General features: G+C 39.8%; 2 protein-coding genes across 3 annotated transcripts; one reads left to right on the forward strand and one right to left on the reverse strand.

Moving 5' to 3' along the window:
- Positions 1-5769: 5769 nt before the first annotated feature.
- neurog3 (neurogenin 3) lies at positions 5770-6567 on the forward strand. Its single transcript, XM_061745599.1, has one exon. The coding sequence runs from the start codon at positions 5794-5796 to the stop codon at positions 6400-6402; it is 609 nt and encodes a 202-aa protein (XP_061601583.1). The 5' UTR covers positions 5770-5793; the 3' UTR covers positions 6403-6567.
- Positions 6568-7178: 611 nt separating this feature from the next.
- pdlim1 (PDZ and LIM domain 1 (elfin)) lies at positions 7179-21715 on the reverse strand. Of its 2 annotated transcripts, none has more exons than XM_061744711.1 (7): positions 21471-21715; positions 18088-18239; positions 16858-16942; positions 12285-12469; positions 9143-9291; positions 8907-9021; positions 7179-7801 (listed from the first exon to the last, which is right to left on the reverse strand). In XM_061744711.1, the coding sequence occupies exons 1-7, from the start codon at positions 21561-21563 to the stop codon at positions 7615-7617; spliced, it is 966 nt and encodes a 321-aa protein (XP_061600695.1). In that variant the 5' UTR covers positions 21564-21715; the 3' UTR covers positions 7179-7614. The 2 variants fall into 2 exon arrangements, with proteins under 2 accessions (XP_061600695.1, XP_061600696.1); XM_061744712.1 differs by lacking the exon at positions 21471-21715 and adding an exon at positions 20551-21305.
- Positions 21716-21958: the final 243 nt, after the last annotated feature.

The raw sequence follows: 21958 nt of genomic DNA on the forward strand, positions 1-21958 counted from the left end.
GAAGAAGGAGCTGAAGCTTTTGATTTACCAGTTGGTCTGTTCCTACCCTCACCTATGGTCACAAGCTGTGGGCAGTGACCAAAAGAACAAAATCCCAAGTACAGGTGGTGGAAATAAGTTCAACTCAACTCAACTCAACTCAACTCAACTCAACTCAACTCAACTCAACTCAACTCAACTCAACTTCCTTTTATTGCCACACGGCTGGGCCGGTGGAATTAGTTTCACGGTGCAGGTGGTAGCTGCAACAATACACCACAGCAGTAAAAAAGACAGAACGTTTTCCAGAGGAAAAAGACAGAGTAATAACAATTGCACACAAAACTGGACAAGGCACACAACAGCACATATCAGACAAGACCACCGAAATAGGACAAGGAATTAAGCGTTAAGTAGTTGTAAGACCGAGGGAAAGAAAGAGTCGTTGTATCTCTTGTTCCTTTTACCCAGTGACTAATAAATAATCCTCCTCTGGGAGCGGAGGCGCTTAAACAGATAGTTAGCAGGGTGTGAGGGGTCCTCCATTATTTTAGTTGCTCGTGTGATGGTGGGGTGTTTGTAAAGGGAGTCCAGTGTGGGGAGTTCATGTTTAGTGATTTTTGAAGCCCTTTTAATGATCCTGTCCAGTCTGTGTAGTGTATGTTTGGTTGTATTGCCGTACCTTATGGTGATTGATAAACACAGAATATTTTGAATTATGACAGTGTAGAATTGGACCATTACATTCTTCCTGATTCTGTATTTTCTTAGTTGTCTGAGGTGAAATAGTCACTGGTTTGCTGTTTTGAGAAGATGAGTGGTGTGGTGGTCCCAGTTCAGTTTATTGTTGATGTGTGTGCCGAGGATTTTCAATGAGTCTGTGGCAGAGATGGGTTGGTTGTTGATGATGATGGTTGATGGGAGTGTCTTTACGGAAGTCAATGATCAGTTCCACAGTTTTGGCTTCATTGAGGATGAGGTCGTCGTCCCTGCACGTGTTCACTGTTCTCTCCACCTCTGACCTGTAGTTGTCCTCCCTGCCGTCTTTGATCAGCCCCACTATGGAAGTGTCATCTGCGTATTTCAGCAGCTTGACAGAAGGAGAGGCTGATCGGAGGTCATTGGTGTAGAGGGAGAAGAGCCACAGGGATAAGACACACCCCTGTGGCACCCTGATGTAGGTGTTCAAGGGTGAGGTGCAGTGCCAGGTTGACTGCATCATCTGTAGACCGGTTAGAACGATAGGCGAATTGTAGAGGGTCCATCAGGGATGTGATTGTTTTGAGATGAGACAGTGCAATACGCTCCAAAACCTTCATGGCTACTGCTGTCAAGGCCACAGGTCTGTAATCGTTTAGGCTGGATGTTTTGCCTTGCTTAGGTATGGGAATAATGGTGGCTTTTTTGTACAGTGCTGGGATCTTCAGTTGTTGAGTGAGGAGTTTTAGATGCCCGTGTAGACCGGTGCCAGTTGGTCAGAGCAGTGACACAGGCAGGCAGGCAAGATGTTGTCCGGACCTGCAGCCTTGCCTTTGTCCAGCCTCCGGAACATCTTCCTCACTTCCTCCGTGTCGATGGTAAATGGAGGGGGTAGTTTCCTCCACATGGTGTCTGGCCTCTCCCTAATAGGAATAGGGTGAGAAGCTCTGTCATCTGTGAGGGGCTCAGAGTAGAGCTGCTGTTCCTCTGCGTCGAAAGGAGCCAGATAAGGTTGCTCGGGCATCTGGAGAGGTCTTCCGGGCATGTCCCACTGGGAGGAGACCTCAGGAGCTGGTTGATGTGGCCGGGGAGCGTGAAGTCTGGGCTTCCCAGCTTAGGCTATTGCCCTTGCGACCTGAACCTCAGATGAAAAGGAAGAAGATAGATGGATGGATGTATTTACTTTGCAATGATACAAATGTTCTAGACAGAATAAAACCCTTGAAAACAACTCAACTATCATCTGTCTGAGTTTCAGGATGATTTCGTTACTTTTTCCTCATGATGATATAACTCATAAACAAGAATTTAGGAGGAGCTTTGCTCGGCTGATGTGACATGACAATTGCTCCGGTTTGAAGGTAAAAGTCCCAGGGAGCTAATAATTTTGCACACCACAATTTTATCTACATTTTAAACAAAGAAAACTTAAATAACAATATCACATTCACAAGTAAACCAAACAGGAGCCTTAAAATTGATTATTTTTTTGCTAATATTTGTGAATAATTCAATCATTGATCAATATAGGTGTTCCATAGGTCTTGCATAATTTTGCCCATATCTGCATTTCGTCCCAAGATTAAAATCTTCATTAGGGGGAGTTACAAATTCTTGGAATTGTAAGAGTTTAGACTTTTCTTTTTTAACATTTTCCCCGCTCAAGGATTGTGAGACAAACATATAAAGTTTAAGTCAATATTTGGTTGGATGAAGATATTTTTTTCTAGACTTGTCAATCAAATCAATAATAGGGTTCTCAATTTAAAAAGGTAAGTTCAAAGTATTTAAGATGTAACAAAACTATAAATGAAAAGTTTCAGAGGAATTAAACTCCCGAGACATAGTTTTAAAGTTTAAAAATAATGAAATTAAATAATCAGTCAGTTAATTCAGTTAAATGGAATGGGTGTGGTTTTAATGCTGGGGCTTCTTAGTATTTTATTGACATGTAGAAAAATGGCATTCACTTTTAAATTTTTTCAATTATTTTTTAAGCAAATAATGAACACTTAACAACTTAAGGAAGCTACTAAAAAGAAAGAGAAAATAATAATATTCTGCAGCAGTTAAAGGGATGAAGCACAAGGACTTGCAGCTCCAGCTTCATTTGTGTCTGAAGTCTCCAATCCTTACAAAACTACGAGCCGTCTCCAAACCCCACCAATTCAACTGTAATTGGTGTACACTGCCTTCAAAAGCGGGACTGAGAGCTACAATGCTTTGCCTGTGAAAGGAGAGCACGTTAAAAGTGAATTAGTTCTTGTGTAAAGTGTGTTCGGGGTCATGCTGGTCACGACGCGCGCACCTCTCCAAAGACGCACACGTCTCCAAAGGCGCACTCCATACTTTCTAAAAGGCAGTCACATTGTTGAGGGGTCCCACAAGAGGTGTACATATGGCATCCGGGATGCAATTAAATGTTTTTAAGATGGTTTTCCTTTCCCGAAGAAGTTTCCCTTTTCTTTTTCTTTTTCTCTCCCAACAGCTCTTTGCCAGACAGAACAAGGGGAGGGAAGCACATTGAATGGCCTCGCTGCGAGTTTGGGATGACAACAATCTGGTCAGCGAGTTGTTGGACTTTGATTGTCCCTCTCAAAACGTCCTTCAAACAAAAAGCTGAAGACGAAAATAAAGCCCCACCTGGTACCTCTGTTTGCTAAAGTAATAATAAATAGATTTGGTTTAATAAATAAGCAAAGGACACTGTAAAGTGAAGTAGCAGGGGAAGTTTTAATCAGGAGCGTCGGTCAGGTATCACCTGCTGTCTAGCTTGCTCAGTTTATTGTTAAATATTGTTAAATCACTTTTCGTACCAAGTGTGCTCGGATATCTCCCATTTCCACAGCAACTGGCTGCCTGTGTTTGCCTACACTTTGCATAACAAGCACGACTCTACAGTATGCAACTTCAAACCCACACCTGCCCTTGATATCCGAACATGGATTTGGCATCAATGATTATTTGTAAAGTGGTCATATTTAGTTTACTTTAGCGTTTTCCTGCCTTTTATAACAGCAACTCATCATCTCCTATCTCAAAAGTGTATTTGTCCAGTTTATTGAAACCATATGGTTATCAGATTAGTCCCAAAACACATATTTAGTCAGAAAGTTAAAGAGAGCTTTTTTGTGGTCCTTTGTTAGCAATTGTAAACCATGTTTGAGTTTTGGCACACTCCCCCTCTCCCCTAATCAAAGATACAACATGTCTGCATGCTGTTGACCTATTTAACTAATTTTTAACTTGTTAGAAGTCGAGATACATCGTAAAATACGGCATGCGTCATAGAGCTCTCGCGACATGGGCATGTTTTGGAGATGTCGTAGCGCACCGGTATATGCTCACATGGAAAAATAAATTGGGCTTGTATTGATTAGACACACAAAATTACCCTTTGTACTTTCAACTCACACTCTTGGTTTCGGCCTATCAGATGATCTTTTGTAAAATGGCCCCATGCGTAATTGTCTTTGTCCAAATAGCGGATCTTTGCGCCTTAACGCAATAAATTAACCCTTTTATTTTTGATGAAGCCTAGATTTCCCCAGGAAAATTATTATTTGAAAACATTTCATTGTCAATGTTTAAATAAGTAAAGGTTGCAGCAGTTCAGCGTTCTTGGTTTGTAATCTTACAAGTCATAGGTTATGGGCACGATCACAAATACGCAACTATTTTGCTTCGTAATAAACAACCTGTTTCTGAACCAGAAGCAGAGATCTGTATTTTTCTTCCATTTTTAGCCCTCAGTCGCCCTTGAAGCTGATCTTTAATAAGTTAGCCAAGTCACCAGGACAACTACCGTTGAGGGAATGTGCCAACATTTACTGCGTAAAAACCTGGCACTATAACTCCTTGAGGATACAGAGATCTGATAAAATATCCGAGATCAAACTCACACTTGGTGTGAACAGAAGAGCTCTTTTGGAGAATGCATGCTGTTCTATTTTAGATATTTGCAATGATCACATAGTGTTTTCTGTAAAAAAAAAAAAAAAGAAGATAGGTATAGTCTGCCTTGATGTGATATCCAGCGCTTATTCATTAAAAAAAACATCATAACTTGTAAAAAGCAAACAAAAAACACATGATAGCCCACTTTAAAAGCTTCCAACATTTAACATTTCAAAAGTGTGTCCAGTCCATTTTAAATAAGTACAATTCGATATGACTGCTTTAGTAGATGGCTTCTATTTTATAATATTGCTTGATATTGACAATCCAGCGCACCCTTTGCGCATCAGAAAACGCACAATGGTTTATAAACGAGATTCAGAGCATTTGATCGACCAGACTAATCGGAATAAACAGTTAACAGCATTAATATTCCCAAACAACGCAGTACCAACAGTACTCCTGGATGATCTCTTAATCAAAACATAGAAACACATATTGCCTGCACCCAAATTTTGGCAACTAATAGATTACTCAATACAAGTTTGATTTATGTTGGCTACTAAAAAAATGTCTTAATTAAACATCCAACTATAACGTTTCACCATATAAATGTTATATTTTTTTATTTAAACCCCAGCAAAATGACAAAAGCGCCTTAAAGAATGAGGCCAAGACGGAGAGCGTCTGGACACGCTGGGAGCTGATTGGCCACTTGTGAGGGGCTGTTGATTCAGGCGTCCACGGTGCAAAAAGATAAGATAAAAGCCATATAAAATGTGAGGGATGCGCATCTATCCCCCAGTGTCTTCTGCCTCCACCCAGCGAGGACGGCTGTCTGTCTCTTCACCTGTCACGCACACGAACGTAAGTGCAAACAAATCCATCCAACCTCGGTTTTGGTCTTTTATTTGATTTTTTTTCCCAGATATTTTTTCTGAGTCCTTTCCCTAGAATATTAACAGCTTGTGGTGTATTTAAAGAGTCAGTGACATTATTTTTGCTAACTTTTCATGTATAATTTAGATTTTTTTTAAATGTATGTATAAATCATATGATCAGTGGCAATCCTTGAGATTTGATTGCATTATTGTTGTTTTATTTAACCCGGAGAACCTCGTTGAGATTAAAAAAACTATTTTTCGAGACATTTCATTAAGAGTGATTCCGTTTATTTTGCGCAGGATGAAAATAAGGAGCGCTCCTGACGCACTGCGCATGCCCAGTGCCGCAAAGACGCGGAGGTTTCCTCCAACTCTCTGCAACTTTGTCAAAGAAGATGGCTCCACTTTCAGGGATTCAGGAGAAACTTCTCCCCGGAGTCCCCTGGAGGTTTTAGGGGTGGAATCCAGGGGTGAGCAGTGCGGATCTCGGGGCAGACGCAGGATGAAGGCCAACGACAGGGAGCGACACCGGATGCACAACCTGAACTCTGCGCTGGACGCGCTGCGGGGAATCCTGCCGGCGCTGCCGGAGGACGCCAAGCTCACCAAGATAGAGACGCTGCGCTTCGCAAGGAACTACATCTGGGCCCTGACGGAGAGCCTGCGCCTGGCCGACCAGCACGGCCTCACGGCGGACTTCCTGCGGGGGATGCCCGGGATGATGCCCGGGAGGATGCCCGGGGAGAGCGCATGCTCCCCGGACTGGGACTCAGCATCACCTGCGTCTTCATCCTCCTGCGGGACCAACGCTGACTCTTACATTTCTGTCCACGACATGAGCTGTGAAACCTTTCCAAGCCAGGAGCCTCATGCCATCCCAGTGACTTTTTATTTCAAGTCACTATGTGGTGAAAATGAACTCAGAAGCAGCTGGCATTATTAAGCTTGATTTCATCACAAAATAATTCATTTTTAAAAGTCAGTTTTAGAGGAAAATGTGTGGAGATGGCTTTAAGACGTTGTCCGTGGGTTCTACAGGACTGTCTCAGAAAATTAGAATATTGTGATAAAGTTCTTTATTTTCTGTAATGCAATTACAAAAACAGAAATGTCATACATTCTGGATTCATTTCAAATAAACTGAAATATTGCAAGCCTTTTATTATTTTAATATTGTTGATTATGGTTTACAGTTTAAGATTAAGATTCCCAGAATATTCAAATTTTTTGAGATAGGATATTTGAGTTTTCTTAAACTGTAAGCCATGATCAGCAATATTAAAATAATAAAAGGCTTGCAATATTTCAGTTGATTTGTAATGAATCCAGAATGTATGACATTTTTGTTTTTGTAATTGCATTACAGAAAATCACAATATTCAAATTTTCTGAGACAGTCCTGTAATAGCAGGTGTACCTAGTACTGAAGGCAAAACACCTGGAATTACCTGACCAACTACGGTGCAAGCTTCAGACCAAACAGGATGTATCAGTGTTTTTTTTGTCTTTATTATTATTATTATCACAAAGCACTTAAACTGGGCTCATAATACAATCTCTAAGGAAAAATTAAATATGAAACAAGTTTTTCAGGGAAAATTAATCCCTTTAATTAGCTCAAGGTAATTTCTTTGTGCTGAAAACATTCTATACTTACACTGTAATCCTACTCTTCACTTTGTCAGGAAAATACATTAGTGACAACGATCAAAACAGATAATGGATTCAAGCTAAAAATTTATTTGGCGGTTTGTGCTATTTTTGAAGGATTAAAAAAACAAATACAAAACTTTATTTAATAAAATCTGTTTAAAACAGCCTTTTCTGGTCTGACGAATACTATTTTTCTGAGGAGAACACAGTGAGCATACACAAAGAAAAACATGAAAATAATGGCCGTAATACATATCATGGGAGGTAAAAACAAAGAAAAACAAAAAAAAAAAAAAAATTAGAAATTTCATACTATTCAGGCCAAAGTTAATGTGCAAATCAATATTTTCATGAAGGGCTTCACACTCCTGCATACTAGTGGCAGTAATGAAGTGTAATGTGACAGGACCGTTTCAGTTTTCAGGGATGTAAGAACATGAGCTAAATGTTTGACTCTTGTACTACAGTGGTGTGCTGTCCGAGGCCAGTCTCAGTGATCGCTCTACTTGGGGAAGACGGTGACCACATCGTAGCCCTCGGGCGGAGTCACTCGCTCACGCGCGTGCTTCTCGCAATAAATCTGGTCCTCCACAAAGAAATGTCCCTTCTGTTTCAGGTTAACGTCACAGTCCGTGCAGGTGTAGCACTCGGGGTGGCGAAACTTGTCCCTCAGCTTCACAAGTATTCCCCTGAAGAGTGGATACAAAGCATTAGACACAAAAACACACAGCCTACTTCGTAGTTGGGCTAGAAATGATTTGGCACTTTTTCAAAATGGTGTGTAGATGATGCCCAGAGGTGGGTAGTAACGAGTTACATTTACTCAGTTACATTTACTTGAGTAAGTTTTGGGAAATTTTGTACTTTTAGGAGTAGTTTTGAATCACTGTACTTTGTACTTTTACTTGAGCAGATTTGTGAAGCAGAAACTGTTCCTCTTACTCCGCTACATTAGGCTACGTTGAGCTGTTACTTTTCTTTTATCACTTTTATCCACGTACGCTTCAATCTCATGACATCACTGAGTGATTCTTTGGGAAAAATGTTTGTTTTTGCATGTTTTGTCACATTTACACAGACTCAAACACACACACAGTTTCTATGAGTTCATGGGCTTGTTCTAGTTCTGCCTGCTTAAAAAAGAAAATACAAAGGCTTGAAATTTTGTCCTACTTGTGCTTAATTTATTTTTTTTATTCTGTTATTATTTTATTTATTAAATTATGTATTAAAGTACTTGCATTTACTTTAGGATTATTTTAATTTAAGCTATTTTTTTATTAATTTTAATTTATTTTATTATTTTATTGATTCAATTTGCCTGAAGATGATTATTTTGTACTTTTGTCTGTTTGAATCAGACGTTACTCAACAGTTACTCAGTACTTGAGTAGTTTTTCCACCAAGTACTTTTTTACTTTTACTCAAGTAATTATTTGGATGACTACTTTTTACTTGTACTTGAGTCCCATTTTTCTGAAGTAACAGTACTTTTACTTGAGTACAATTTTTGGCTACTCTACCCACCTCTGATGATGCCATTAACAGAAGAAACTGAGAAGAAAAGCCCAAAGAAATGCGCTCGTCTTGCTGTATGTACTGTATTCAGCCACAAGGGGGCGCCAAAGTCCCTCTTTTTAAAATCACATTTGGTTACAGTGGCTTTTCCTCAATCCATCATGGATAAGAACAAAAAGGGTAAAATAGGCAGCAACTGAAATCATAGTGAATGAATGAGGTCTTAAACCATATAAGGGGATAAATTACCCAGATCTACTGATCTGGGATACTTACACAATCCCAGATCCACATTTGTCACAGGTGGGCAGCTTCTCCGTGTTCCCTACTGAGCCCATCTTTGTTGTGGGTGCTTTCACACTCCTGAAGCCCGACGGTTTCTCCGAGTCCCCTACAAACACCAAACACACACGTTTTCCATTTCAATGTGAATAAAAAAAATCAAAAGTTAACTGTGCAACCCAAACTGATACACATCTGATTAACCTGTGAAAGTTAATTGGAATCCATACCCGTCTCAAGGATTTCCTGCAGGACCTTGAATGAAGCCGACTGTCGAGGTGGTTCAGTGGATTCTTGGTTCTCTTGCAGCATCTTGTAAACCTCTGAATCTGCCGTGACTGACGGACGTTTTCCTGCTGCCGACGGATCTGATGGAGCTCTACAAGACAAGACATCATGTTACATGCTGTGCATCAACATGAGTTATAAGAATGTTTGGACATTTTACACCCCAAGAGGTAAAAGGACAAACATCTGGACTCGTCAGTCTCCCTGATGTCGACCAAAAGAGCAAAGCAGGAGAAGTTCCAGAGGTCCCAGAGGCCTCATGGGACATTCACTGTAGGGCTGCAGCTATCCAATGTTTTAGTAATCGAATATTCTACTGAAAATTCCATTGATTAATCAGATAAAACATATTTTTGTTTAGTTAAAGAGCAATTATAAACATACATAAGATGTTAATTGACATTACTAAGACTAAATTATATAATACAGTAGGTTCATGGCTGTGCATTTAAAAACCCTGAACTTAAACCAGTTGACCAAATTCACTGCCTTCACTCAAAACACTAAGGATCTTACCAAGAAATGTTCTTATTTCTAACCTAAAAATGCCATTACACCTGATAACACACATCACTTAAAAGATTAGGTGTTTTTCCCACGTGTTTCAATTGAACTTTCATTTGTGTCAAGCAAATTTTAAGTTCTAGTTAAGTTTTAAGTTCAAGTCTTTAAGATTTAGAGTTTTGGCAGTGTTCAAAATAAAATGATGAGACCTGCTGTATTGGAGCACATTTTCTTTTAGTTAAAACTGTAGCTGGAACAGATGTTTAGAGGAACCTATGTATGTACCGGGTTACAGGGGGAACATATAGGAGAACGGACCAGAAGAATATAGCGTGGATTGAAAATAAAAGTTAAGCACTGAGCTACATGTGTCTCCGTCTGGGCCATTGCAGACTGCCTGAGCACACACACACACATATATATATATATATATATATATATATATATATCTATGCCTGAGCATGATGTTACAAAAACCAAACATATCCGCCGCCTCTTTCTTCTTCCTTTACGTGCACGGCGTCAGCATGTTGTGCTGCATTAAACGTAGTCCGGGCGAAACACCGGCTTTGAGCTGCAAAATTAAACGATTCCTCGATCATTTTTTGTAATCGAATTATTCGAGGAATCGTTTCAGCCCTGATTCACTGTTCTACTTTCTTGGTTACAATATCCACGCAGCGTTTTAAAAACATTTGCAAGCGTGAAAATACTTCAGCTACCACTTCAGTATTGCAGTCAATTTCTTAGATGCACCTCTGGAAATATACTGTCTCAGAAAATTAGAATATTGTGATAAAGTCCTTTATTTTCTGTAATGCAAAAATGTCATACATTCTGGATTCATTAAAAATCAACTGAAATATTGCAAGCCTTTTATTATTTTAATATTGCTGATCATGGCTTACAGCTTAAGAAAACTCAAATATCCTATCTCAAAAAATTAGAATATTCTGGGAATCTTAATCTTAAACTGTAAGCCATAATCAGCAATATTAAAATAATAAAAGGCTTGCAATATTTCAGTTGATTTGTAATGAATCCAGAATGTATGACATTTTTGTTTTGTTAATTGCATTACAGAAAATAAAGAACTTTATCACAATATTCTAATTTTCTGAGACAGTCCTTTAGTTTTAAAACTCCACTTTTTGAAATGAGTGCGGGTTATAAGAACGGCTAAGTTTAAGGACGTATGCAGGAGCTCACACCCTGCTGATAAACACATTTAAGAAAATGCTGAGGCTGTCTCGGAAATAAATCCAGTCAACTCTTTGAATATCAGCGTTTGTGTTTACATGCATAAAGTCGCCCTGATGGAGATCAAACTCAGAATAAGACATGTAAGCAGTAATTAAATTAAGCACGTCTAGAGGAGAAAGTAGAGGAGCCGGCGTGGTGTCGAGGACAGAAGTCGGTCTGATTTGCTGCTTTGTCATGTTCCGTTCTGCACCGCAGCCTCTGCTGGCTCAACGTTCTGGGAATAAATGTGTAAAGCCTGCATGCCTAAATCCACTTCATCGCTACACACACACACACTTTTCTTGAAACGTTCATTAAAGTCTGAACCTTAAGAATAAGATTTAAAAATGAGAGACGCACCCATCAATGAGCTCATGATGGGAACTGTATGATTTTTGCTCGACTGAAATCAGCCAATATTGCTTCCTGAAACGGCCTCATATTTATGTTGCTCAGTACTAGGAATGGGTGATATTTTACCGTTCACGATAAACCGTCAAAAAAATTCCCCACGGTAAGAATTTGTCATCTCGCGGTAAAAACGATAAATTTCCGTTGATGACGTTTTTGTGTAAAGCTGATTTATGTTTCTGTGTTAAATCCACGCAGAGCCTACGCTGTAGGCAATAGTATCTAACTTGTGGCATGTTCCAACCACAGGTTAATTTGCACATTTTATTTATATTAGAAGAGGTCATCACTGATTGGATTTTATTTTCAGTGAACTTTTATTTATTTGTCCTGTTTCTTTATTTATCAGGTTGTATTTTTTTCTACTTTGTGATTTTTTAAGCTAGGGAAACTTGAAGGACAATGGTACTTTTGCTGTTTGCTTTTAATGTTATCCCACTGTTTAAGCCATAAAGTTTGAATAAATGTTGAATCTGTTCTTACATTTCAAACTTGTTTCATTTGAGTCATTACAGTTTTGCAGTACAGGTGTACTAATTTAATTGGTTTTTATTAATTCAATTTAATTGGTGTAGTTTAGTAGCATTTAGTATTCTTTTAGAGCAGTGATTTGGGGGCTCCAAAGACTGAATGTGGTGATAGATTTATAGTTAAAAGGTGGAGTTGAATTGGTATTTTTTATATCGTCATTTTTATCGTTATCGGGATAAATGCCAGAAATTATCGTGATACATTTTTTAGTCCATACCGCCCATCCCTACTCAGTACATGCATCATATGTGCAGTTTTAGTCTTATTTCATTGTGGGTTTCATGAGTTTTTCATAGCGTGTAAGGAGAAAAAAAACACTTATCTAAGAATGCAGCATTTCATAATTCAAGGGTTTGGGTTTCAGCTGGAATGAGGCCTCGCGTCAGCGGGACATACTTGTTGTTGGGGTCATTGGCTGCAGCCACAGTCTTGACTTCGTCCACGGCAGAGTTGAAGTCCTTGATGTTGTCTGAAGAGTACAGGCCAGACGGGCTGTTGTACTGGTTGGTCACCACCTTGGAGCCGAACCCGGCGAACGGCAGGGCGCTCCGGTTGTGGGTGGAGCCGATGTGCTTTACCTCCTGCAGAACCAACAGCACATTTCTGTTAAAGCTTTGTGTGTGTGTGTGTGTGTTTATAGCTGGGAGGGAATATGTCAAAAATCATAAAGATTGTGCACTTAGTGACAAGTTTTTGATATTTGGCATGGTGGCAGTTATGGACATACGGTTTTCAAAAACCACCGCAAACAAATGGTGACGCCCCCTAGCCGGTTTGCAGGAAATTCCAAATGGCTCCCGCCGAAAAGACCAAAGGTCATATTTCAGTTTCTCTTAGTCCTAGATTGTTGTATATTGTCACTTTTTCTAGTTTTTTGGTACTAGGAATTCAATTCTGAGCTAAGTTTCCTATTTCAAGGTCATGTTGAAGGTCAAATTTAATTTTCAAGGTCATTTTTTGCCCGAAAAAACTCCATATCTCTAGAATTAAGTCACATAAAAATATTGTATAGGGCTCTAGACTCCTATTTTCACCCCCAAGGAATGCAATTTTATGTTTATAGGACAGGTGGACAGGTCACTATCACTGTAGGGTCAATAATCTAATTGGGTGAGAACAGTGGCTTAATTCATTCATGCATTCATTAATTCATTCAGGCTTAAGATGAACAGAACCTCAGAACTAAGTCACAGTGAAAGAACAGGATTTTATTAAAATAACACAAAAAACATCAGCTGTGCATATGTAAACACACTTAACACATGCAATGCTGCCTCTAGCGCCTCGCTTATTGATTCATTTTGAATATTCTGCAAACCGCCCCACTAGGGGGCCAATTTCCCAATTTGTTTGCGGTGGTTTTTGAAAACCTTATGTCCATACCTAACACCATGCCAATTCAAAAACTTGTCACCAAGTGCACGATTTTCATGAATTCCCTCCCAGCTAATGTGTGTGTGTGTGTAAGCACAGTTCTGCAGTGTCAGCGCAACAGCAGTTTGATGTTCAACAAACTAAAACTCATCCAACTCTGGAACATGCAACATGGAGCAGAGCAGGTTTGGTGCTTTCAGTTGAACATCTATCCAAACACCAGCCCAGGTTTTAAACATGAAAATTGATGACACATAGTTCAACAGAAAACACCAATCATATTCTTCTTCTTCTGCCTGTAGTTTAAATAAATATTTTTTCTTAAAAAGGGCCCCTTTCAGACATGCACTACTTTCCGTGAATCTAAAACCTGAACAAGTCGGTGACTTTAAACGTCGCATGGCTTCAATAAATGAAACAACAAAACCTCGGCTACACTTCCATTTGGTTTCAATTAGGATCATTAAATCGGTCTTGGTTGCTTTATATAGAAAAAAACCAAACCCCAACATAATCAAAATCAAGAAAAACCCTCAACTCCGTGCCGACTTTGACTTTTAGTGGCAGTGCAGCTTCTAATCTGGTTAAAAAATAAAAACTGAGACTGTGAAGAGTGTTCTACATAAAGATCTCACTTTTTGATTACTATATTGTTACAGGTGTACAATTAAAATCACCAGGAGTAAAATATCGTAGTCATTGATTGTCTATCAATAAGTTTCACCGTTAACAACTACAGTTGATGTCAGACGTAGCCACAACGTAGAGTAGCAGTATAGAAGTAGTGAGCTCACGTCAGTGTTGCCAACTTGGGGCCAGTCCCAATCCCCCCCCCTAACCCTACTTTTCAGTCTTACCCCTAAATCTTGCACGTTCCCGTGAGGGTAGTGGTGTCCCAATTCCTCTTTGCATCTAGGGCTAGTGGACATAACGAGGGCTAGTGTGTATGAATCTAACGTTTCACAGCGAGGGATTTCAGATGCCGACTTCGCGACGAGGGCCAGAAAAATTTCCCAGAATGAAAAAGAAAAAAAAACAAAAAAAAACATGCCGAACATTTCTAATTTTTAGTGAATAAAATCAATATTTTGAGTTAGTTTCTGCATAAAAATGCGTTTTGATTACATTTCTAGCGAGAAATATATATTTTACTTTCATAATATTCACTCAGTGAATGTATATAATCACTCGTTTGCCCGTTTTTGCGAAGTCTTTTCAGATTTCGCCAGAATAAAGGCTGATTTATGGTTCCGCGTTACACCAACGCAGAGCCTACGGCGTAGGTTACGCGGCGACGCGCGCCGTACGCCGTACCCTACGCCGTAGGCTCTGTGTCGATTTAATGCGGAACCATAAATCAGCTCCGGAGCCGGCAGGCAGAAATCCCAAAATTTTCGGAGCAAATTTCTTAACAGGCGTAGCTACAACTCTTAACAACCTAAATGATTTATTTCAGCCAGCGGTAATTCTCCACAGAGCTGCAGGTTTCTCCCCGGGACGACGGCGCAGGTTGACCTGGCGATCACGTCTGTACGTGAGCTGCTGCTGCTGCTGTTACCATGGTAACAGCTGCTGCTGCTCCGAGCCGGCGGCTCTTATCATCGCCGAAAACATCAGATCAAATTTCTTAACAGGCTTTATTTGGATAAACTGAGCCCAGGTTGGGGATCTTAACGGTTACTTTTACGCCTGAAAAAATATTAAAACTTAATAAAGTGGCATATTAACAGCGCTACAGCGGAAATTAAAACAGCTTTTGGCTCTCAGCTTCCTGATTTTAGGGGCGGTGCTGAAAGTAGGAGTAGGGGGAGTATTGGGAAGATTTCAAGTGCCCTAAAATCTGTCCCTTCTTTTTTTAGGGGTAGTGGTAGAAAGTAGGGCTAGTGAAAGAAAGTAGGGGGAGTATTGGGATTGGGCCTTTTTATAGACGTCTTTAAAGACTAACTTGAAGGCTCCTATCGTCCTCACTCTTCTCAGCGAGCAGCCCGTGCTGCCCCCGTACCGAAGCCCTCTCAAGTAGCCCAGAGAGCTACACAGCAGCTGTTCACAGCTGTAGCCACAGCTGGAGACGTTCAATCCCCCACGTCCAGACTGCACATGAATCATCCAGGAATCCGCCGCCGACTAATTGTGCACGGGCTGCACGCCACCGGATAATACATAAATATTTATAAATAGTTCTAATTCATGTAATGATCAGAGTAAACATGCACTGGTCTACGGTCAGGACGAGGCAGGAGGGCTGGAGTTGATATTCAACTAAAAAGACACTTTCTTTGCAGTTCTAAACATATTAAGTGTGTTTTTTACTCGCTGTTTAAAAACCTCTCCCATGACTTTATTCCTCTCCCCTGCAGCATCCACTACAATTATGTACAAATTGTGAAGTGGATAGCTACTTCCCTTATTGAGGAGTTGGCAACACCGGCTGACGCAAACACAAAGCGAGCTTAAAGCGGGCTCGTCGCTCTTTCAGAAATGTCTGTAATTTGAAAAAAGTAGGACAGCGAGGGCAGCGCTGTAGCCGCTTCTACTGCCGGCAATTTGGGAAAAGGTTGGATAGAAAGGACAGAGCTGCTCCTTCTGTTCCCCAAACTTTTTAGTGCATTGCCAAAGTGTTGAATCATGATTTGGTAATCTTAAATCCAAATGACTCGCACTCTGGAGCAAAAGAAAATGTGATCAGGCCGCCCCTAGTTACGGCGACACGGCACAATGTTGTGAGACAACAACATGACAAACAATGAGGATACTATACCTCCCTGTTTCACTTTCACAGACATGACTGAAAAAGGCACGACGGAGGAAAACTGACCAATGTCTGAATAACTGGCTCATAAAGCCATAAACGTTACATATCTCATGTCTGAAAGGGGCTGAGAGCACGCATAACTTAGCATGATGATGTGGATTCTTGCTTAATTATAGCAGGTAACAAAGTTTAAATACAAGCGTGTAATGGCACTGGCATGCCTTTAAAGTGGGGAACATAAATACCACAAAATCTAGCTCATGCTTCACAGAGAGAACACGGAAATACCGCCAAATATAGCTCATGCTTCAAGAAGCCGACGTTGCAAGAGTCTCACGAAAAGTCTTCGCAGACGAGTAAAACGTCCCAAGAGAAACTGGAGACACGTTCACAGCATACAAAGCCAAAGTGAACAAAGAAAATTCACAGATTTCAGGCGAAAGCTTGAAATGTGAGCCCTTACGTTTGAACAAAAACACATTTGTGAGGTGTGACACACACGAACACACACATGTACAGCGCCTTGGGCACAGTCTCCTACATGGATTCACACATTAGCCTTAACTTTCCACTCAGCGGGCAGGAACTGAGGTTGCGTCAGAGCTTGGCTGATAAACTACTGTCTCCTAGGAAACCTCCTGTTGGGAAGCAAACAATGACTTCATTGCTGGCAGAAACAAAAAAATAAGTCACAATCCTTTCACAAACAGAGTGAGAAACATTTCTGTGGGGCTTCCAGAACCGGTACGGCCACCTGTAAGTAAGTGGGATTTTCTGTAATCCCTCTGAACGAGGGACGGCCTCGTCTCGCGCCTACATCCTGCTTTTGATGTTTACACATACCCGTGGCTCTGATGCAAGATTCATCTTGTACGGATGAGCCTTCCCTTCCTCGGAGGAAAGCGGTGACCACAATTTAGCCTCTGACCTGACGAGCAGAGGAGGCAGACAGAAATTAGGCATGGAAAAAATACATCTATTTATAGCAGGTTGATATGGTGTATGACATGCCTCATTTTCTTTGCTTTCGTTTATAAATGTGTCTCTTTAAAACTTGCACAGGACCATGTTAAGTCTACATTCTTGAATTTACTAAAAAGGCCCCAGCAGGTACAATCTTGTCTGTGCCTTCACTGGAGTTGTTTCTCCCACCGTTTGTTTCAGCCTGTCTGCTGAATCATATCCTACATCCAAGTAAAAGTACTGTTACTTCAGAATAATATGACTCAAGTAGAAGTAAAAAGTAGTCATCCAAATAATTACTTGAGTAAAAGTAAAAAAGTACTTGGTGAAAAAACTACTCAAGTACTGAGTAACGTCTGATTTATTTTTTTAACACAACCATTCAAACAGACAAAAGAGTACAAAATAATCATCTTCAGCCAAATTAAATCAATAAAATAATTAAAATTAATAAAAAAATAGCTTAACTTAATATAAGCTTAAAGTAAATTCAAGTACTTTAATAAATGATAAAATAACAGAATAAAAAAATAAATTAAGCACAGGTAGCACAAAATTTCCAGCCTTTGTACTTTTCTTTTTAACCAGGCAGAACTAAAACAAGCCCATGAACTCATAGAAACTCTGTGTGTGTTTGAGTCTGTGTAAATGTGACAAAACATGCAAAAACAAACATTTTTCCCAAAGAATCACCCAGTGATGTCATGAGATTGACGTGTACGCGGATAAAAGGGATAAAAGAAAAGAAACAGCTCAACGTAGCCTAATGTAGCGGAGTAAGAGAAACAGTTTCTTCTTCATAAATCTACTCAAGTAAAAGTACAGAGTACAGTGATTCAAAACTACTCCTAAAAGTACAACATTTCCCAAAACTTACTCAAGTAAATGTAACGGAGTAAATGTAACTCGTTACATCCTCGTTGCTTAGACTCACCGGCTACTAGAAAGCTATGACGTTAACGTGGGTTCAACTCTTCCCACCGGTGAAATCACCACAACATCCCTTAGTGAACACCTGGATTATGGCTGAGCCGTCAAGTATTACTCAGTTTCTCTTCCCGAGGCCTGCAGGCGTGCAGCTGCTGTGAGTGACGTGCGGCCGCGGCCTACCTGTCTATGGAGAGCACCATTTCCTCCACGCAGCCCTTGATCTTGTTCTGCGCCTCCAGGTGAGTCATGTTTTCTGTCGGTTCTCCATCGATAGCCAAGATTATGTCGCCCATGCACAGGTTGACTTGAGCCGCTTTACTCCCATGGTTGACCTGCGACATCGAGTAGAAACTTAAGAATTAAGGAAAACAACAAAAAGAGACTTGAGAGATGTGCTAAAAAGGTGAGACGAGTGAGTTAGTGAGGTTCCTTGAACTTAAAAGCCAGGACTTACTAATAAAATGCTCTTAATCTTTTTAGATCCCCTTTATGATTTACACTGCCAACGTCTTCCAGATTCAGACAGGTTCTGCTATGAATCCTCTTTTGAAATGGTTTACTGGAGCTTGCTTACTTTGAAGAACAGTTCAAATTTTACCTCATAAAATAAATGGTAAGGCAAGATAAGCTCGTACATGCAACTTTGGATTGCGGTTGTTCATTTTGATCTGTTCCCAAGTTTGTTTGGATGTCGCATTGCTACAGCTGTTATAAATCTATAACTATTTGACATAGTTCAATATGTTAAAAGGATATTTGGAATGTATTTTTGTTAAAATCTTTAAAAATGTCTAAAATCGTAGAAAAAGGAGTTTTAATAAAACACAAAATGTATTTTCCGCACTATAAGGCGCACCTTAAAGCCTTCAATTTTTTCAAAAGCTGACCATACGCCTTATAATCCGATGCGCCTTATATATGGATCAATATTGAATATATTGTGATTGCACTAACGTTTAATTTACCGTAACAGCATCAGAATGTTTTTTACGTGTTTACTGAATGGAGGAAAAGTTCCCCTCCACTATGTGATATAAATGTTGCACTACATGTTATACCTTGCTGTTGTTAAAAGATAAACTGTGTCAAGTAAATACTAATGCTTTATAATAAAACAGTTGTTTATTAATTTTGGGAGTGAATGGAGTTGTCAGAAAGCTGATTTGTAATCTATTAATAAAGTTTGACTGACTTATCTGACTGTTTTGTTGACATTCCCTTTAGCGCAGCACCGTCTAATGGATGCATAACGTAACCCCAGCCTCTACTGTAGCGCCTTATAGTGTGGAAAATACGGTATTGCTATTCATAACACCATGTAGTCAGAGATGGAGGTAACTCGTCTTGAGTTCATGGTTAAAGCCTCCCTATGTAGCAATTCCACTTCTGACCACACGGGGGCAAATCGATCCACTAAATTATGCTGCTTGTAAGTGCGGATGGTTCCGCTATTTTAGTAAAACCACTGATGGTGGAGTCACAGTGTCTTACTGCAGGGACTGACTGTTCTTAGCTCCGTGTGACGTTATTCGCCCCAATATGCTAAAGTAAACTGCATGCAAACAGTCCAATATGATTGTATTTACTAGGGATGGGCGGTATGGACTAAAAAATGTATCACGGTAATTTCTGGCATTTATCCCGATAACGATAAAAATTACGATAAGAAAAAAACCCAATTCAACTCCACCTTTGTAACTATAAATCTATCACCACATTCAGTCTTTGGAGCCCCCAAAACACTGCTCTAAAAGATACTAAATGCTACTAAACTACACCAATTAAATTAATAAAAACCAATTAAATGAGTTACACCTGTACTGCAAAACTGTAATGACTCAGATCCGCCATGTTTGTTACACAAACACGTATCAACGGGAATTTATCCATCCATCCTTCCTTCCTTCCTTCCTTCCTTCCTTCCTTCCTTCCTTCCTTCCTTCCTTCCTTCCTTCCTTCCTTCCTTCCTTCCTTCCTTCCTTCCTTCCTTCCTTCCTTCCTTCCTTCCTTCCTTCCTTCCTTCCTTCCCGTTGTGCGTGGACACAAAAACGTCATCAACGGGAATTTATTGTTTTTACCGCGAGATGACAAATTCTTACTGTGGGGAATTTTTTTGACGGTTTATCGTGAACGGTAAAATATCGCCCATTCCTAGCATTTACACCAATTACGTAGAAAAACCATCAATTTTTTTTAACAAAACAGAGCTAGAAGCAGAAAGCTAAGCCTAACAAATTCAGATGATGATCATCATTGTTGTCCCAAATATCTCAGACTGGGGGGGGTTCAGTATTTCTTTAGCCGCTTTTCTGGGAGAAAGCCTGGGTATTTTGAACTAGCTTCATAGTTCACTCCTCTCGTCTTGCAGTGACCTTGGATCTCAAGGTGTTACAGTATTTGACATCTTCAGAGACAAAAACAACTTATAATTTCCCTGAAAATTGTTTTCTAAAATAATCCCTAGCAAGTAAAAAGCTACTTTGCAAAAAAAAAAAAAAAAAAGTAGCTTACTCATCAGGAATGTGTTAAAGAGTTATTTTGTTTGACTACAGTATTGCAATCATTTTTTGTTGTTGCAAATAATAAAGCTTTAGTTAATGGGTGCTGCAGTTTTAATTTTGTCCTTCGAGACGTTTTACTCACATTTCTTTGTTTACAGTAAACAGAAGCAAAACCACTTTCAGTCAGCAGCCCAGAAGGCAGACGGTCTATCGAGATAAAGAAAAAGCAGGAAAAAGGAGAAGGAAAAAAGTCCAGGAATTCCTAATCGCTGTTCCCTGGGTGGAGCAGACCAACTGTAGTCACATTTACAACAGGGACAGCAAAGTTCACAGTAGAATGTCACATATGCTGCCACATTACAGTTACAAGAGAGTCATCCTGTATGATGCCTTATAAAAACTCAACGTTTATGACAGTTATACTGCTGAAAAGCAAATGAAAACTATAACCTCAAAAGCCACCAATAGTTTCATGGATGCTTGATGATGAGGAAGAGCTTATATTTTCAGCAATCAATGTTAATGTGTGAAGGGGATTCACGTTAACACTGGACAACTAAACATCTGTTTATTGTTGAACAGGATAGACAATTTAATGAGAGGTTAATAAAAGAAAAAAGAAAAGCCCATTCAAATTAGGAAATAGAAACTGTAAAGGTGATGCATTCACGTGCAGTTGGAAAAGGGGACATCTGATTCAAAAGTGAGAGTAAAAACTTTTTTTTGGAGAGGGAGAATAAAACTCCTTATATATTTGGTCTTTTGTATTTTTAAATAACCGAAAGCTACACTAACCTCTCTAGTCACTCATACTTCAAGAAAAGTAGCAGTTCTTCAAGGGGTTTATTATAAATTCATCATGAAACAAACAGCGGCATTATGTTCAGAGTTAAGGCTGATTTATGGTTCCGCGTTACACCAACGTAGAGCCTACGTCGTACCCTACGGCGTAAGCTCTGCGTCGATTTAACGCAGAACCATAAATCATCCTTTAGGCTGAAATATCAACGTGGTTACAACTTAAAACACTAAAATAACAAAAAATATGTCAAACTAACTCACCCGGGAAACAGCCAGCGGCTGTTCAAAGTCCTTTCCCCCGACCAGCCGGAAGCCCCAGGGTCCGGGCCCCTGCATCACCACCTGGAGAGGCATTTCTGCAACAACTTCCAACAACTAATGGCTATCTGTGATCCTGTCAGTCCTCCAGAACAAGCCGCACTGCCACCACCACATGCACAGACAAAGGTTGGAGCTTTAATCGCAGCTACGCAGCATTGCAACAGGGGGTGGACCCTCAGGTTCACAGTTGGACGAATCGATTTTGAAGTTTCCACGCTGATAACCGAGGGATCACAGATCGTTTATAGAGAGGATGATTCACTACAGGAGCTGCTTAGATCCCGGTAGCTGTACTGTACATCTGATTTGATTTTTTTTTTTAATTTTTGTACATGTAAAAAAACAACAATTCAAGAAAAGATGAGAAAACAAAACAAAAAAAAACAAAGAATTTAATCCTTTAACACTTGATATCTTAATTTACATGT

Source organism: Cololabis saira, chromosome 17 (assembly GCF_033807715.1).
Source record: "Cololabis saira isolate AMF1-May2022 chromosome 17, fColSai1.1, whole genome shotgun sequence".
Lineage (NCBI taxonomy): Eukaryota > Metazoa > Chordata > Actinopteri > Beloniformes > Belonidae > Cololabis > Cololabis saira.

What these genes read in the sequence shown, in the direction of transcription:
- pdlim1 (XM_061744711.1), bottom strand. Translation starts at nt 21,563, where the DNA reads ATGCCTCTCCAGGTGGTGATGCAGGGGCCCGGACCCTGGGGCTTCCGG. An exon ending in ATGGTGCTCTCCATAGACAG is followed by an intron (nt 16,943 to 18,087) that starts GTAGGCCGCGGC and finishes TCTGCTCGTCAG; the next exon opens with GTCAGAGGCTAAATTGTGGT. An exon ending in AAATGTGGATCTGGGATTGT is followed by an intron (nt 7,802 to 8,906) that starts GTAAGTATCCCA and finishes TCCACTCTTCAG; the next exon opens with GGGAATACTTGTGAAGCTGA.
- neurog3 (XM_061745599.1), top strand. Translation starts at nt 5,794, where the DNA reads ATGCCCAGTGCCGCAAAGACGCGGAGGTTTCCTCCAACTCTCTGCAAC.